The 16,821-nt window shown below is 43.4% G+C and overlaps 1 protein-coding gene across 5 annotated transcripts; it reads left to right on the top strand.

Annotated features, from left to right (window-relative positions):
- The first annotated feature begins 722 nt into the window (after window positions 1–722).
- On the top strand, window positions 723–16,538 carry adad1 (adenosine deaminase domain containing 1 (testis-specific)). 5 transcript variants are annotated; one of them, XM_046296600.1, is made up of 14 exons: window positions 3,720–3,741; window positions 3,946–4,026; window positions 4,589–4,709; window positions 8,886–9,059; window positions 9,250–9,390; window positions 9,491–9,658; window positions 9,785–9,859; window positions 10,039–10,164; window positions 13,907–14,030; window positions 14,476–14,646; window positions 14,761–14,993; window positions 15,302–15,542; window positions 15,699–15,831; window positions 16,047–16,538. In XM_046296600.1, exons 4-14 carry the CDS (start codon window positions 8,894–8,896, stop codon window positions 16,158–16,160), a joined length of 1,692 nt encoding a protein of 563 aa, XP_046152556.1. In that variant the 5' UTR covers window positions 3,720–3,741; window positions 3,946–4,026; window positions 4,589–4,709; window positions 8,886–8,893; the 3' UTR covers window positions 16,161–16,538. The 5 variants fall into 5 exon arrangements, with proteins under 5 accessions (XP_046152560.1, XP_046152555.1, XP_046152559.1 ...); XM_046296603.1 differs by lacking the exons at window positions 3,720–3,741; window positions 3,946–4,026 and adding an exon at window positions 828–844; XM_046296602.1 differs by lacking the exon at window positions 3,946–4,026 and having other exon boundaries at window positions 3,718–3,741.
- The last annotated feature ends 283 nt before the right edge of the window (window positions 16,539–16,821 follow it).

Here is a 16,821-nt window from a genome sequence, read left to right as displayed (position 1 = left end):
TTGCATTACATATTGAACACAGTAAATTGTTAGATTTTCTAAAAGGTAGATAGATATTTGTTATAAACTGTAGACGGGTATTGAAACAGAAGGGTTCTAAATGTAGTCATGTATCTATGTGTAAATACTGCCCTCTAGTCTCAGAGTTGCAAATAGTAGACTTGAAGCTCTTCACACAAAACAAGCACAAAGGTCCAATAATGCATTCAGTATCAGAAGAAAAGCAATGACTTACTATGGCAAAATAAATGGTCCCTTTCTGTAATGAATGGCAAATGATAAAATCATATTGGCAGACACACAATCATAGCCTGATCCCAGACAGGTTTGTGTTTTTGCATACTCAATTGTCATAGTCAAACTAAACATGTTTGGAATAAAAAATCCATAAGGAGTTGCCAAGAGAGTACAAACAGACTTGGCACCCCGGCAAGCACAATCCCCTCATCTTGCAAGGATGCCACATTGGCCACCCATTCAATTAGCCCTCAGCTGGAATCTATGAATGGAGATGAGCATCAGTGTTTCCTGGGTCAAACATTTTCCCATGCTACTATATATATATATATATTTTTTTTTTCTTCCCCCCCTCATGCTGATACTACATAATAAATTCTAACGCAAATCCCAAGTGAGATATTTGGGAATATGGCCCAAAAATATGTAACGCCTGGCAAAAACGTTAAGTGCCCTAATTTGCATTCACCTTGGTTTCGGAATGTTTTGACACGACACTCAAGAAATAACCTATCAGTGACCTGCATCCTTTAAAATTTCAACTGCATTCATGCAGAATCTGCTGAGTGACTGACCCGCTAGCCGCACTTGACATTCAAGACAGCAGGTAACGTTAGGTGCTGTTTTTGAATTAGCTAGCTGGTTATCAGCTAGTATAAAATGACTATTTTGGAAATGTTTGTCAATAGGTACCTAGCCAAGTAACTATTTAGCTACAGTAACGTTAACTATATCCCCACGTGCAATAACTAGCTTCAGACAGTTCTACAAGATGTTGGCTAACTCGCTACATAGTTAACACACGTTTTAGCTATCAGCAAATTGAATTTGATTTTGACGACGTGCTAGCTAGGTAGATACCGTTTGTAAACGCAGAGACGCAGTAATGTAATTAGCGTTAACGACATGACTAGCTACTGCATAGGCCGCGTTTACCTAATGACGACTGAGATCCGTCACGCGTAATTTCTAGTGATGTGCAGTTCGCGACTATTTTTTTTTACCGGGGCTGCACGCGCGCCACCGGCACCTGGCTAGACCTTCCTTTTTTTGGATAGGCCTGATTAAACATTTAATTATTAAAGTGATAGGCTGAAGAACTTTGTAGAATTTAGATAATTTTGAATACACACATGGATTATAATAAACAAATGGATAAGACTGTTCTATTCTCTTTGATTTAGTTTATTTTGCAACTCAGACATATGACTGAATAGATGACATACTGACTGAATAGATGACATACTGACTGAACTGAATGAAGCATGAATTATGTTCAAATATGTTGGAATGATGAGTTTCAGGCATCATGAATGCTCTGCACTTGATTTGGCTAGTAGGCAAATAGGCCTACATTGGGGTATAATGACTATGGCTGCAGGCCTCCAGAAGGGCATCTTCTGAGGCTGAGGGGTGCTTTTCCGAAGGCGTGTGGTGTGGTGCTGCATGGAGATCACAAGCTCTGACGCGATGGAGGGAATAACCTATTTGGAGACTACCTAAGACCACTACAACAGAGTTATTGTAAAGTGTGGAAATAAGCTTATGCCAGATTTAGCCTACGTTTAACCTCTCCCTTGTTCATTTCAATGTCCATATGTCCATGACTGATATTCATATAAATCATGTAAAATTGTTTTAAATTCATATTAACCCTCCTACACAATATGCTTTGGTAAGATTTTTAGCGAAGAAATATATATCAAAATAGTCAATTAAAAAAATATATTTACAGTGGTCATACGTAATTCATATTGTCATCAATTATTCTTTTATGTTTCATTATTCCTGGTAGATACTACTGGTTTTGATTGCAGATGGAGCCCAGCGAATGTGATGGTGCAATATTGAATTAGTCATATTTTGATAAGGTGGATGCATGGGGATGTCCACGTCACCCAGAGATATGCCCATGCTGTGGAGATACACCTAGCAGAATGAAACTTTTTTAGTCATAATACAGCTAATGCTGTCCAGACTTGCGCTGGCAAACAAATCCATTGCATTCGCTACCTAAATGTGAAGTAAACTCAACTGAGGAGTAATAGAGAATGTAGACTTTTAACTTGAAACCGTGCAGGATACCTCTTTCCTGTTTCCCTGACTTCAGTTTTTTTTATACTGTGTTATGCTTTAGTGATGGGCATTCTGGCTCTTTTCAGTGAGCCGGCTCCTTTGGCTCCCAAACGGCTCTTTAAAAAAAAAAAGTTGTATTTTTTTAAGTCAAACAGTTTGTGATAGTTTGACTATGATTGGTGTTAAAACAATTCTTATTAAATTAAATCATCCTCTACCTTAACCACAATGTATTTGAAAATGCATTGGTTTGTTATGAAAAAGAATGCTATTAAACATTTTCATTTAAAGTATAACTTTTTCAATGTATATTAACAAAGTGCATATAAATGTAACAATTCAAAACGAACACAATCTGAACAGCATAATAGAATATTGCACCATATCAAAGAAAAATAAATAACAATTTGCAAAACTGCAGCATCCCACTTAAAACATTAAACTGGTCCCTCTTTTCTCTCTCTTCTTTATTGCCATGTTATAACCAGCAGCACACAGCAATGCTGACCATGTTTTGCTTTTATGAGAGATTTGCATTCAGAAATGCAAGCTGCCTCACTTTCGAGGGCCTGATGTGGTGTCTTCTCTCAGTAATTATTTGTCCCGTTTTCGAGAAGGTCCTCTCAGAGGGAACGGATGTGGCCACTATGCAGAGTCTCCCTGTCATGACTTTAGATAGCCGTGGGTAGACAGAGGCCTTGTTCTTCCACCAGCTCAGAGGATCTGCAGATCTTTGGAGGAGGGGCTCCTTCTATTAGGATCGGACCTCCATTATGGCATCTGCTGAGGGATTCCTTCGTGCTGCATCCCGGGTTGCTCTCTCGTCAAACAGCAGACGTTTGTGGCACTACTGCTGGTGCTTCTGCTCCATCTGATCCCTCTTCTTCCTGTTGCCCTGGTGCCTGAGCCAGCTGACTGCTGGGGCTGTCCCTCCCTGCTGCTGAGGTTAGTCTTTGAAGAGCCTCATCAATCGTTCTGGCATCACTGAAGGCTAAATTCTTAAACCTGGGGTCAAGTGCAGCGGTTTCTGATAGCATGTGATTATATTCCATTCTGTGGAACTTTCTGTACATTGATGAACATAGGGTGTCCATCAACTCTGTCACATGTCCTGTGGTTACTTTGCTTCTCTCTGGCGGTTGGCTGTGATTCGCTGCAGACCCTTACACAGGAGTATCATTTTTGAGTCTGTCATATAGCTGAAAAGAGTGACCAGTAACTTATTAGTTCAGGTTCATGTTTTGTCTACTGATACTACATTCTCATCTACTGCTCATTTACATATATAATACAGGATTAAATAATGATGTAGTAATAACTGCTTACCGTACCTCTCTCCACTGATCTCCACAGTGACCTGCTCAAAGGGTTCCAGGCCTCTGTACACCTCATCCACCTCCCATTCCTCTTGGGTCAGAGCATCAACAGGTGCATTGACAATGGCCAGGGTAGAGATGATGGCATCCTTTGACTCAAGAAATAGCCTCAACATATAAAATGTTGAATTCCATCTTATATTGCAGTCTTGTTTAGGCCCATCTGGCATTGTGTAGACTTGAGTTTTTCAGCACCTACTGTGCTCCTGTGGAACTATTCCACAGCTGCTTTCACAGCTGCTTTCAATTTGTCCAGCTAGACATCGAAAAGTCTTCAATGAAGTGACATGTAACCGACATGTAAGAAGTGGTTACCCTTGATGTCCAGCAGTCAGTGGTAAGGCAAACTGCAGTAGCTTTTTGGACTCTTTCCCACACTGAAGCCTGTGTGCTCTCGTACAGTTGTGGAATAAGTGATTTTGAAAGTGTTTTCCAGCTTGGAATTGTGTACATTGGATTTAGACTATTGCTATAATTTCTAAAACCTCTGTCCTCCACGATGGAAAATGGCTGGAAATCGGTGGCAATCATTTTAGCCAATGCAATATCAATTTGGCCTTGTTTTGCTACAGACATAGACTTTGGCATAAACTGGTCCATAGAAGACTGCGTTGCTGTGGGTTGCGGAGTAGGCCTACTTGACTGAGTGGATACATCTCCACGTGTGGAGGGGGTGGCTCTATCACTAGCAGGCCCGCTAGATTCTCGATCCTCCGCTACAGCTAGCTTCACAGTTGGGTGCACAGTTCGCATATGCTGGTGTCGGTTGTGCGTAGAACAGGCTTTATATGAGATTTTGTTTTGGCAAATTCTAAACTGCTCTAACATTGACTACATTATTCAAATGCATCCAAATGCTACTGTGCTTCCGACTCATTTTCCAGCTGTTGTTTTCACAGCTGTCCTTCCTAGCTCTCCTCGGCTGCTAAGTGTGTGACAGTGAGTGAGTTGGCTCGGCCCTCCCTCACGCATCTTTGGTTCATTGGTTGACACTGCGTGTCTGATTGACAGGAACAACAGGTGAGACTTAGTCTAAGCAGACAGTCAGAACGAATGTGTGTGCGCTTGAGCATTTAGGCCAATATTTTATTTTTTCGTTCTTTGCATTAGTTAATTCTATTTAATTAAATCTGAATTTTTTTATAAATAGATTTGTCTCTTCTGATATGCGAGCCGGCTCCCAACGTTCACCTACAAGAGCCGGCTCTTAGAGCCGACTCGTTCGCGAACGACCCATCACTCCTCACTTGCCGTATGGTGTACGTTTTTGTTTTAGTTTTGTTGGTGAGATGGAACTGCCAAAACTCTGAAAGGTATTATTGTATGTCATTGGTTCCTTCATGAACACCTCCCCTCTCAAGCATCCCATTGCCCCTTTGAGTCAAAAGGGAAATAAAAGTATTTTGAGTGTTTTCACTCCCGACTGCTGAACACCTGCGCTCACCATCATTAACAGAACCAAAGGACACTGTCTACCTGCCGTCTCCCACTAGTACAGCAGGCGGGAGGCTGGAGCGACACCGTGTGCTAGCTAGCTCCACTGTGCGATAGTTTGCTAGTTAGCTAGCTAGCACACCGTGTCGCCTCCGCCTGCTGTGTACTGGGGAAAACCATGCCTGACAGGCAGCGGCAAAGGACACTGTCTACTGGTGTTGCCCCCACCGCTAACTACTCAGGCACACAGTAGGTGGAAGGCGGGGGGCCATTGCTGTGTGCTAGCTAGATAGCTAGCACACGGTGTGGCTCCCGCCTGCTGTGTACTGGAGGCCTCCTTAGGACTAGCTGGCACACACTGTTCTTCGCTCGCACCTGCTGAACATCTGCCCTCACCGTTATTAACAGAACTGCAGGGAAACGGTGCCAGACAGGCTGGGGCGATGGACACTACCGGTGTGTAATTGATCATTCTGCAGGCAGCAATAACAGCATGGAGAAGGAAAAATACTTATTTGCACAATGAAATGTAATGAATTCATTATTGAATGGTGTGATGGAGACTAGAGGTCGACCAATTAATCGAAATGGCCAATTTTAATTAGGGCCGATTTCAAGTTTTCATAGCAATCGGTAATCGGCATTGTTGGCCACCGATCATGGCCGATTACATTGCACTCCACGGGGAGACTGCATGGCAGGCTGACTACCTGTTATGCGAGTGCAGCAAGGAGCCAAGGTAAGATGCTAGATGGCACTAAACGTATCTTATAAACTATCTTAACATAATCACTAGTTAACTACACATGATTGATGATATTACTAGGTTATCTAGCTTGTCCTGCGTTGCATATAATCGATGCGGTGCCTGTTAATTTATCATTGAATCACAGCCTACTTCGCTAAACGGGTAATTTAACAAGCGCGTTCGCAAAAAAAGCATGGTCGTTCTACCAATGTGTACCTAACCATAAACATCGCCTTTCTTAAAATCAATACACAAGTAAATATTTTTAAACCTGCATATTTAGTTAATATTGCCTGCTAACATGAATTTCTTTTAACTAGGTAAATTGTGTCACTTCTCTTGCAACAGAGTCAGGGTATATGCAACAGTTTGGGCCGTCCGGCTCGTTGTGAACTGTGTGAAGACCATTTCATCCTAACAAAGACAGCCAACTTCGCCAAACGGGGGATGATTTAACAAAAGCGCGTTTGCGAAAAAAGCACAATCGTTGCACGAATGTACCTAACCATAAACATCAATGCCTTTCTAAAAATCAAAACACAGAAGTATATTTTTTGAAACCTGCATATTTAGTTAAAAGATATTCATGTTAGCAGGCAATATTAAACTATGGAAATTGTGTCACTTCTCTTGCGTTCATTGCACGCAGAGTCAGGGTATATGCAACAGTTTGGGCCGCCTGGCTTGTTGCAAATTAATTTGCCAGAATTTTACGTAATTATGACATAACTTTGAAGGTTGTGCAATGTTAGATAAAATATGGAACGGTTCTGTATTTCACTGAAAGAATAAACATTTTGTTTTCGAAATGATAGTTTCCGGATTTGACCATATTAATGACCTAAGGCTCGTATTTCTGTGTGTTATTATGTTATAAATAAGTCTATGATTTAATAGTGCAGTCTGACTGAGCGGTGGTAGGCAGCAGCAGGCTCGTAAGCATCCGTTCAAACAGTACTGTCCTGCATTTGCCAGCAGCTCTTCGTTGTACTTCAAGCATTGCGCTGTTTATGACTTCTTCAAACCGATCAACTCCCGAGATTAGGCTGGCAATACTAAAGTACCTATTAGAACATCCAATAGTCAAAGGTATATGAAATACAAATGGTATACTGAAATACTCCTATAATAACTACAACCTGAAACTTCTTACCTGGGAATGTTGAAGACTCGTGTTAAAAGGACCCACCAGCTTTCATATGTTCTGAGCAAGAACAGGGATCTCCTCCCAGACCTGGACTAAAGCATCCGCCAACTCCTGGACAGTCTGTGGTGCAACGTGGCGTTGGTGGATGGAGTGAGACATGATGTCCCAGATGTGCTCAATTGGATTCAGGTCTGGGGAACGGGCGGGCCAGCCCATAGCATCAATGCCTTCCTCTTGCAGGAACTGCTGACACACTCCAGCCACATGAGGTCTAGCATTGTCTTGCATTAGGAGGAACCCAGGGCCAACCGCACCAGCATATGGTCTCACAAGGGGTCTGATGATTTCATCTCGGTACCTAATGGCAGTCAGGCTACCTCTGTCGAGCACATGGAGGGCTGTGCGGCCCCCCAAAGAAATGCCACCACACACCATGACTGACCCACCGCCAAACCGGTCATGCTGGAGGATGTTGCAGGCAGCAGAACGTTCTCCACGGCGTCTCCAGACTCTGTCACATGTGCTCAGTGTGAACCTGCTTTCATCTGTGAAGAGCACCGGGTGCCTGTGGCGAATTTGCCAATCTTGGTGTTCTCTGGCAAATGCCAAACGTCCTGCACGGTGTTGGGCTATAAGCACAACCCCCACCTGTGGACGTCGGGCCCTCATACCACCCACATGGAGTCTGTTTCTGACCGTTTGAGCAGACGCATGCACATTTGTGCCTGCTGGAGGTCATTTTTCAGGGCTCTGGCAGTGCTCCTCCTGCTCCTCCTTGCACAAAGGCGGGTGTAGCAGTACTGCTGCTGGGTTGTTGCCCTCCTACGGCCTCCTCCACGTCTCCTGATGTAGCGCCTCCATGCTCTGGACACTACGCTGACAGACACAGCAAATCTTCTTGCCACAGCTCGCATTGATTTTCCATCCTGGATGAGCTGCACTACCTGAGCCACTTGCGTGGGTTGTAGACTCCGTCTCATGCCACTACTAGAGTGAAAGCTCCGCCAGCATTCAAAAGTGACCAAAACAGCCAGGAAGCATAGGAACTGAGAAGTGGTCTATAGTCCCCACCTGCAGAACCAATCCTTTATTGGGGGTGTCTTGCTAAATGCCTATAATGTCCACCTGTTGTCTATTCCATTTGTACAACAGCATGTGAAATTTATTGTCAAACAGTGTTGCTTCCTAAGTGGACAGTTTGATTTCACAGAAGTGTGATTGACTTGGAGTTACATTGTGTTGTTTAAGTGTTCCCTTTATTCTTTTGAGCAGTGTGTGTGTGTGTGTGTGTGTGTGTGTGTGTGTGTGTGTGTGTGTGTGTGTGTGTGTGTGTGTGTGTGTGTGTGTGTGTGTGTGTGTGTGTGTGTGTGTGTGTGTGTGTGTGTGTGTGTGTGTGTGTGTAAATCGTCCGATTAATCGGTATCTGCTTTTTTTTTGGGCCCTCCAATAATCGGTATCGGCATTGGAAAATTATAATCGGTTGACCTTTAAAAAAAAAACTAATGGAGACAGCTTTGTAGACATTAAACCTACAGTCTGCTCAACAAACAAACTTGAGAACAAATCATTTGGGGTGCTGCAGTTTTGCAAAATATATTTTTGCTTATCGCCCGCATGGCAGTCAAGCAATGCATTCCAACTAGGTAGCTATTCTCTCTTTCCAACAACTTCAAAAATGTGTAAATACTGCCCTCTAGTGTCAGTTGCAATCACAATTCAATAACGAGCAAAAGAGCAGAGACTGGTATCCTGGCTACTGGAAGTTGGGCGAGGCCTGTTTGCAGTCCAGTGCAAAAACCTATGACCAACTTTGGGAAAATAACACACGCCTGCTATGTATGAATAACATGTTACTCTTTTTCTACAGTTTCCAAGATGGCTTGGACTCGAGGTGGATCATTTCGTGGTTCTAGGGGTGCCAGCTTTGCCCAAATCCTCAAGAAAAATATTTGTGCCCCACCTGGATTGGCAGTGGCATATGTGTCTCCGGCTGTCTCAGAAGTGAACAAAAACCTCTTTGACCCGGCATGCAACACCAATTGTAAGCTTAAGTAAATGTTGTGAAAGGGATGGGTCCGGTTGGTTTGTTCTTACGGTGGATGGGTCCTGTTGGTGTGAAAGGGATGGGTCCTGTGGGTTTCTGTGCTTTGTGAAGGTGAAAATGGCCACCCATCCCACTTTGGCACAAGCACCAGAAACTGATGTTTGGTTGTCTTGTTGTTCTGCCACAGGTGGTGGCATCAGATCGAAAAGCATTCCCCAAGAGTTGATTGACCGATACAAGCGGGGTGAGACCCACGCAGTGTCAGCTCTTTACCAGCTCTCTCAGGTTCTACAGTTCCAGGTTGAGTTAAAGGAAACGGTAACCACAGGTACGTCTCAAACCATGTCCTCCATTGATCCTCCATCCATAGCCTCTTATTCATGGCAGTGTATATACATGTTCAGTAATATGATGTGATGACTGTCCAGGTAACATCCCAGGCTTCTACTTTGCCTTCTGTGTCGTGATTGACGGGGTGAAGTACAAGACTGGGATGGGGATCAATAAGAAGGAGGCCAGGGCCAGTGCAGCTCAGCTGGCCCTTGAGGACCTGCTGCCCACCTTGGATGGAGATTCTCTGCTTCCAGAGGCGTTGGGTGAATAGCTGTACCAACTAGTTTGATGAAATGTCTGTAATTGGAAATCGATTTTCAATTCAAATTCAATGTTTTAGGGAATGGTTTGTAAATGGACTGTCAATATAAGATAGTGTGTGGTTTCAGATGGCCCTCCTCCCTTGCCAGTGAAAGAGAGTCAGTCTACAGGCTCAGAGATCCATCCTAGAAGAACCATTTATGGCAAGTCATTTATTTTTTAATTATTCAGTTATTTTATTTATGTTTTGTAGTTGTTGGAAAGCACATTGTTTGTCAAAGTTGCTTAAAACTATTAGATTTTGATCTGCAAACGATGACATGTTAGGGGTTGTTTCTGGACATTAAGCAGTGATGGTGTTTTTCCCCCTACTATACCGCAGAGCGTCAGAACCCCATCAACGAGCATGTTTCCCAGGCAGTGAGAGAGCTGCTGAGTAAGCTGATGGACAGCTACCCCGAGGTCTCTGCCTGCAGGAGCACAGTGGCAGCATTTATCACTCAGTCACGTAATTAAGGAGGCACTGGGAGACACTTTTTCCATGTCTGGTTATTTATTGGCTACATTTAAATGTTATATACAGTACTGTGCAAAAGTTTTAGGCAGGTGTGAAAAAATAGACATGTTAATAGATTATATTTAGCAATCAACTAAATGCAAAGTGAGTGAACAAGGAAAATTGAAATGAAATCCATATTTGGTGTGACCACCCTTTGCCTTTAAAACAGCATCACTTCTTCTAGGTACACTTGCACAAAGTCACAGATTTGTAGGCATATAGTCACGTGTATGATTAAACAATTATACCAAACAGGTGCTAATGATCATCAATTCAATATGTAGGTTGAAACACAATCAGTAACTGAAACACAAACAGTTGTATAGGAGGAATACAACTGGGTGAGGAACAGCCAAACTCAGCTAACAAGGTGAGGTTGCTCAAGTCAGTTTGTCAAAAGTCATACATACCATGGCAAGACTGAGCACTGCAACAAGACATAAGTTCTTTATACGGCATCAGCAAGGTCTCTCCCAGGCAGAAATGTCAAGGCTGACAGGCGTTTACAGATGTCCAAGCTCTTTTGAAGAAGCACAAAGAAACGGGCAACGTTGAGGACCGTAGACGCAGTGGTCGGCCAAGGCTACTTACTGCAGCAGATGAAAAACACATCATGCTTACTTCTCTTCGCAGCCCGAAGATGTTCAGCAGTGGGACCCTGGTACACCCATCTACTGCGCGGAGAAGTCTGGTCAGAAGTGGCCTTCATGGAAGACTTGCGGCCAAAAAGCCATACCTCCGACGTGGAAACAAGGCCAAGGGACTCAACTATGCATGGAAACACACGAACTGGGGTGCAGAAGAATGGCAGCAGGTGCTCTGAACTGATGAGTCAACATTTGAAATATTTGGCTGTAGCAGAAGGCAGTTTGTTCACCGAAGGGCTGGAGAGCGATACACAAATGAGTGTCTGCGGGCAACAGTGAAGCATGGTGGAGGTTCAACAGTGAAGCATGGTGGAGGGGATTTGGTCAGAATTAATGGCCTCAATGCTGAGAAGCACAGGCAGATACTTATGCATCATGCAATACCATCAGGGAGGCATCTGATTGGCCCCACATTTTTTTCTGCAGCATGACAACGACCTGGAAATGATGGTATGGCACCCACAGACCCCTGATCTCAACATCATTGAGTCTCTGGGATTACATGAAGAGAGAGAAGCACCCGAGGCTGCCTAAATCCACAGAAGAACCTTTGTTAGTTCTCCAAGATGTTTGGGCCAACCTACCTGCCGAGTTACTTCAAAAACTTTGCAAGTGTATCTAGAATAATGGATGTGTTTTTGAAGGCAAAGGGTGGTCACACCAAATATTGATTTATGTAGATTTTTCTTATGTTCACTCACTTTGCATTTTGTTAATTGATAAATCTAAACTACTACCATGTCTATTTTTGAAAGCATTCTTACTTTACAGCCTTTTTTCAGACCTACCTTAAACTTTTGCACAGTACTGTACACACACAGTGTATTTGGAAAGTATTCAGCCCCCTTGACTTTTCTACATTTTGTTACGTTACTTATTCTAAAATTGATTAGTTCCCCCACCATCACACAATACCCCATAATGACAAAGCAAAAACAGGTTTTTAGAAATGTATACCATTTTTACAAAAAAACAAAACCTCAAAAATGTACATAAGTATTCAGACCCTTTACTCAGTACTTTGTTGAAGCACCTTTGGCAGCGATTACAGCCTAGAGTCTTCTTGGGTGTATGACGCTGCAAGCTTGATACACTTGCATTTGGGGAGTTTCTCCCCTTCTTCTCTGCAGATCCTCTCACTCAAGCTCTGTCATGTTGGATGGGGAGCGTCGCTGCACAGTTCTTTTCAGGTCTCTCCAGAGATGTTCGATCGGGTTCAAGTCCAGCCTCTGGCTGGGCTACTCGCGGACATTCAGAGACTTGTCCCAAAGCCACTCCTGCGTTGTCTTGCCTGTGTGCTTAGGGTTGTTGTCCTGTTGGAAGGTGAACCTTCGCCCCAGTCTAAGGACCTCTCTCTGTACTTTGCTTCGTTCATCTTTCCCTCAATTCTGACTGGTCTCCTGGTCCCTGACTCTGTCAAACATCCCCACAGCATGATCCGGCCACCACTGTGCTTCACCGTAGGGATGATGCCAGGTTTCTTCCAGACATGACACTTGGCATCAGACCAAAGAGTTCAATCTTGGTTTCATCAGACCAGAGAATCTTGTTTCTCATGGTCTGAAAGTCTTTAGGTGCCTTTTGGAAAACTCTAGCGGGCTGTCGTGCCTTTTACTGAGGAGTGCCTTTCGTCTGGCCACTCTACCATAAAGGCCTGATTGGTGGAGTGCTGCAGAAATGGTTGTCCTTCTGGAAGGTTTTCCCATCTCCACAGAGGAAATCTGGAGCTCTGTAAAAGTGACCATCGGGTTCTTGGTCACTTCCCTGACCAAGGCCCTTCTCCCCCGATTGCTCAGTTTGTCTGGACGGCCAGCTCTAGGAAGATTGTTGGTGGTTTAACACATCTTCCATTTAAGAGTGATGGAGGCCACTGTTATTGGGTACTTTCAATGCTGCAGACATTTTTTGGTGCAGACCCTTTTCCTCGACACAATCCTGTCTCGGCGCTCTACAGACAATTTCTTCGACCTCGTGGCTTGGTTTTTGCTCTGACATGCACTGTCAACATTGGGATCTTATATAGACAGTTGTGTGTCTTTCCAAATCATGTCCAATCAAATGAATTTACCACAGGTGCCTCCAATAAAGTTGTATTAACATCTCAAGGATGATAAATGGAAACAGAATTCGACTGAGCACAATTTCGAATACTAATGCTTGTGCTTATGCACAATTAATTATTTTATTTTATTTTTTACTTCATGGATTTTTTTCCCCAATTTTAGCCGAAAATAAAATACCCAAATCTTCCTGCCTGAAGCAAGGATATGCATATTCTTGGTACCATTTGAAAGGAAACACTTTGAAGTTTGTGGAAATGTGAAAGGAATATAACAAAATAGATCTGTTAAAAGATAATACAAAGTAAAAGCCAACGTTTTTTTTGTACAATCTTTGAAATGCAAGAGAAAGGCTATAATGTATTATTCCAGCCCAGGCACAATTTTGATTTTGGGCCACTAGGTGGCAGCAGTGTATATGCAAAGTTGTAGACTGATCTAATGAACCATTGCATTTCTGAGATTTTCTATCAAGACTGCCTAAATGTGCCTAATTTGTTTAGTAATAACTTTTCATGTTCAAAACTTTGCAGTCTCCTCATATAATAGCATGGCCATTTTTCACTGTAATATCTACTGTAGTAGATAGTATAGTTAGATGAAGAATTGAAGTTTTCTGCCAACTGCAGACATGTCTATGTCCTGGGAAATGTTCTTGTTACTTACAACCTCATGCTAATCGCATTAGCCTACGTTAGCTCAACCGTCCCGCAGGGGACCCACAGATCCTGAAGAAGTTTTAAGAAAAAAACTTTTTTTTTGCTTTTTTATTATAGGATATTGTGTGTGTAGATTTCTGAGGATTTTTATTTTATTTAATCCAATTTTGAACAAGGCTCTAACGTAACAAAATGTGGGAGAAGTCAAGGGGTCCGAATACTTTCTGAAGGCACGTTTGAATTATATAAGACACATTTTAAGTTGCTATTATGAATGTTACCGGTAAATGTGTTCTCTGTGCGTGGCTCATGAACATCCATCTAGCCAGTGGATGTGAAGTGGTGGCCATTGGAACAGGGAATTACAACACTAAGGAGAGCGCTACACCAAATGGACGGGTTCTTCACGACTCCCATGCAGTTGTAACAGCAAGGAGATCACTGATGCGGTACATTTATCTCAATCAGTGTATTAATGAATGTGAAAAAATATCCCTTCAAAACACCCTTTTTTCTTTCTATCCACGGAAGCAAAGATAGTTGTGAGAAAGTTTACATTGTTCTTATGTGGTTCCTGTTGTATTTCCTGGAACTTTTTCATGCCCTGAGAACACTGCTTAGATCATTTAATTTACAACATCGTAAGTCAGTCAAGGGCAATTACAAATGAACCTGACAAAGCTGGTTATATGTTTTCCAACCCCTCTCACTACAACCCAGTGATATTCAATAACAGTTCATTCATTCATTCACTGCCTCCTACAATGTTCTCCCTATAAACTTTAGAGCACCAAGATTCCATACAAACATTCCCTTATTTCACATTACTTTCAGGGTACCAAATATGCATTAGTTTGTAGTAGTTATATCTGTATAATCATGTTTTATTTGCAGTTATCTGTACAGGCACCTGTTGCTGTTCTTTAGTAAGAATCGCAGCCTTGAGGAGAAGTCCATGTTCCAGCAGGACAAGAACACCAAGCTCCTCAGTCTGAAGAGCAACATCACGCTCCACCTGTACATGAACCAGATGCCCAAAGGAGCCGCCCAGATCCCATCCAATCTGTTAGTGACTGGCAACTCTAAAACTCCTTATGCCCCACCAGTACTCAGCTAATAGCCAAGTTGATATTTTCCAGCCTGTCTGTCCCTTCAGCCTTGATCTTTTTCTCCCCTCAGGCGCCTGAACCCCCTCTCCATCTCAGCCTGGGAGGTGAACAACCAGATCAGCCTGCACGTGACGGTGGAGGGCAAGGTGTTCTCAGTCTTCTCCCCCACCTTCGACCAGGCCGCCTCCAGGGTGGTTAGCATGTCGGCCAGTGACAAGATCACCCAGTGGCAGGTGCTGGGTTTCCAAGGAGCCCTGCTCAGTCACTTCACTGAGCCCATCTACGTCAGCAGCATCCTCGTAGGCAAGTCCCTCAATCATAGGTTACACCTCAATAGTCTGAAAAGCAGTGTTTCTCAACTCCAGTCGTATGTAGCCCAGTGGACAGCACGTTTGTGTTCTATCTCTGCACTAACACACCTGATTTAACGCATTAACTGATCAGGTCATCGAGCACGTAAGTTGTATCAGGTGATGTAGTGCTGGATTGGAACAAAAATGCTCATTCTCTCCTAGTCTTTCCTTCTGGGCTGATTCCAAAGAATAGATTTCTTTCAAATGGTGTAGAATGAAGGAGAGTGCTTCTGCCATCGTCCTCATCCTCAAATGCAGGCGACGTGAGCTGCTGTGACGTGCGGGGCATGGAGATTGCGGTGAACCAGCGTGTGGACGGCATCACCCCCCGCCTACCCATGTACTACTGCGTGTACCGGCCCCACATCAGCCTGGTGCCCACGGCGTGCCCCGAGGGTGGAGCAAACACCAACGCCCAGTGGAGCCACGGCATCAACTGGAGCCAGGGGGACGTCTCCCTGGAGGTGGTGGACGGCCTGGAGGGCAAGACGGTGGAGGCGTAAGAATATTTCATAGTCAGACTTTCCCCAAATGTTCTGAAATAAAATGCACTTCATGACATGAATTAGGCCCCATTCTGGCTTGAAAACCCAGGGAATCTACAGGTGATCTGTTGGCTGATTCTTCACAACGGCCATGTTGATTTGTGTGTCAGGTCTCCGTTTAAGAGCGGCCCTGCCCTGGCCAGTCGCCTGTGTAAAGCAGCCATGCTGAGTCGCTTCAACCTGGTGGCCCAGGAGGCTTCAAGACGGGACCTGCTAGCTACAGTGTCCTACAGAGAGGCCAAGGTAATAAAAACGCTCCTCTCGTCTCCCCCCACCACGGTTGGGCTCCATTCAATTTGAATTCATGCCCTGCCCACTAGCTCCACTAGGAAACCATGAGTGGGTGTGGGACAGGATCAATTACAAACCCTCTCAGATGTTACCTTTCACAAACGTGTGATGTCTCCTGTCCCATTGTTTAGCATTAATAACCCATGTCCCATTAACGGGTTTTCTAGATGATGGCCAAGCCCTACCAGGAGGCCAAGAGTGTGCTGAGGTCCTACTTAGCGCAACAAGGCTACGGCTCCTGGGTGGCCAAGCCTCCAGTGAGCGATCACTTCAGCATGTGAGAGGACCCCAGCGTGACTCTTCACTAAAAAAGACATTTGTGAAACTTCTCCACCTACACTTGAACAGAAAACGACATCAAAAAGCAAACCTCAGCAGGACAAATGGGAGCATAAAATAATAGGTTGACATGATGCCCTTAAACTGCAAGTTAATCTTCCATAGCCTGTGAAGTTAAGATTATTATGAAAAATGGTTCATGAGGTTTTTATTTGTTTAATGTGTTATTTTTTTTTAGGTGTGTCACAATTTGTTAGAAGGCACAAAAAACACGTTTCTGAAAAAGTTTTTCTCATAGATTTTTAATGTTCTATTTAGTTCTGTGGTCACATTGTTGTGCATTATGCTTTGAGAAAAGAAATTGAATATAAATAAACCTCTCAAATGATAAAGGTTTGGCAATAATATCAGTAGATTTAATTGATTGTGTGCTTTTTGACAAAGAACTATGCCATTCAAAGTTGAAGGTAAGACTTTCTCTGTAATACAGCCAAGATATTGTATGAACTAGTCCAGTCAACTCTTGTGGCTGACAGGAATTCATGCAATGATCTTCATTATGCATGCAACCAGAGCAATTCAAAACATGATTGAATTTAGGCTAAGGATCTGCAATGCATTTAAATCAATCATCCAACGTGCTCTCATCAGGAGTTTGCATGC

Source organism: Oncorhynchus gorbuscha, linkage group LG13, assembly GCF_021184085.1.
Source record: "Oncorhynchus gorbuscha isolate QuinsamMale2020 ecotype Even-year linkage group LG13, OgorEven_v1.0, whole genome shotgun sequence".
NCBI lineage: Eukaryota > Metazoa > Chordata > Actinopteri > Salmoniformes > Salmonidae > Oncorhynchus > Oncorhynchus gorbuscha.
The sequence above is the reverse complement of the archived record's forward strand: the minus strand, read 5'-3'. Positions and strand labels throughout refer to the sequence as shown.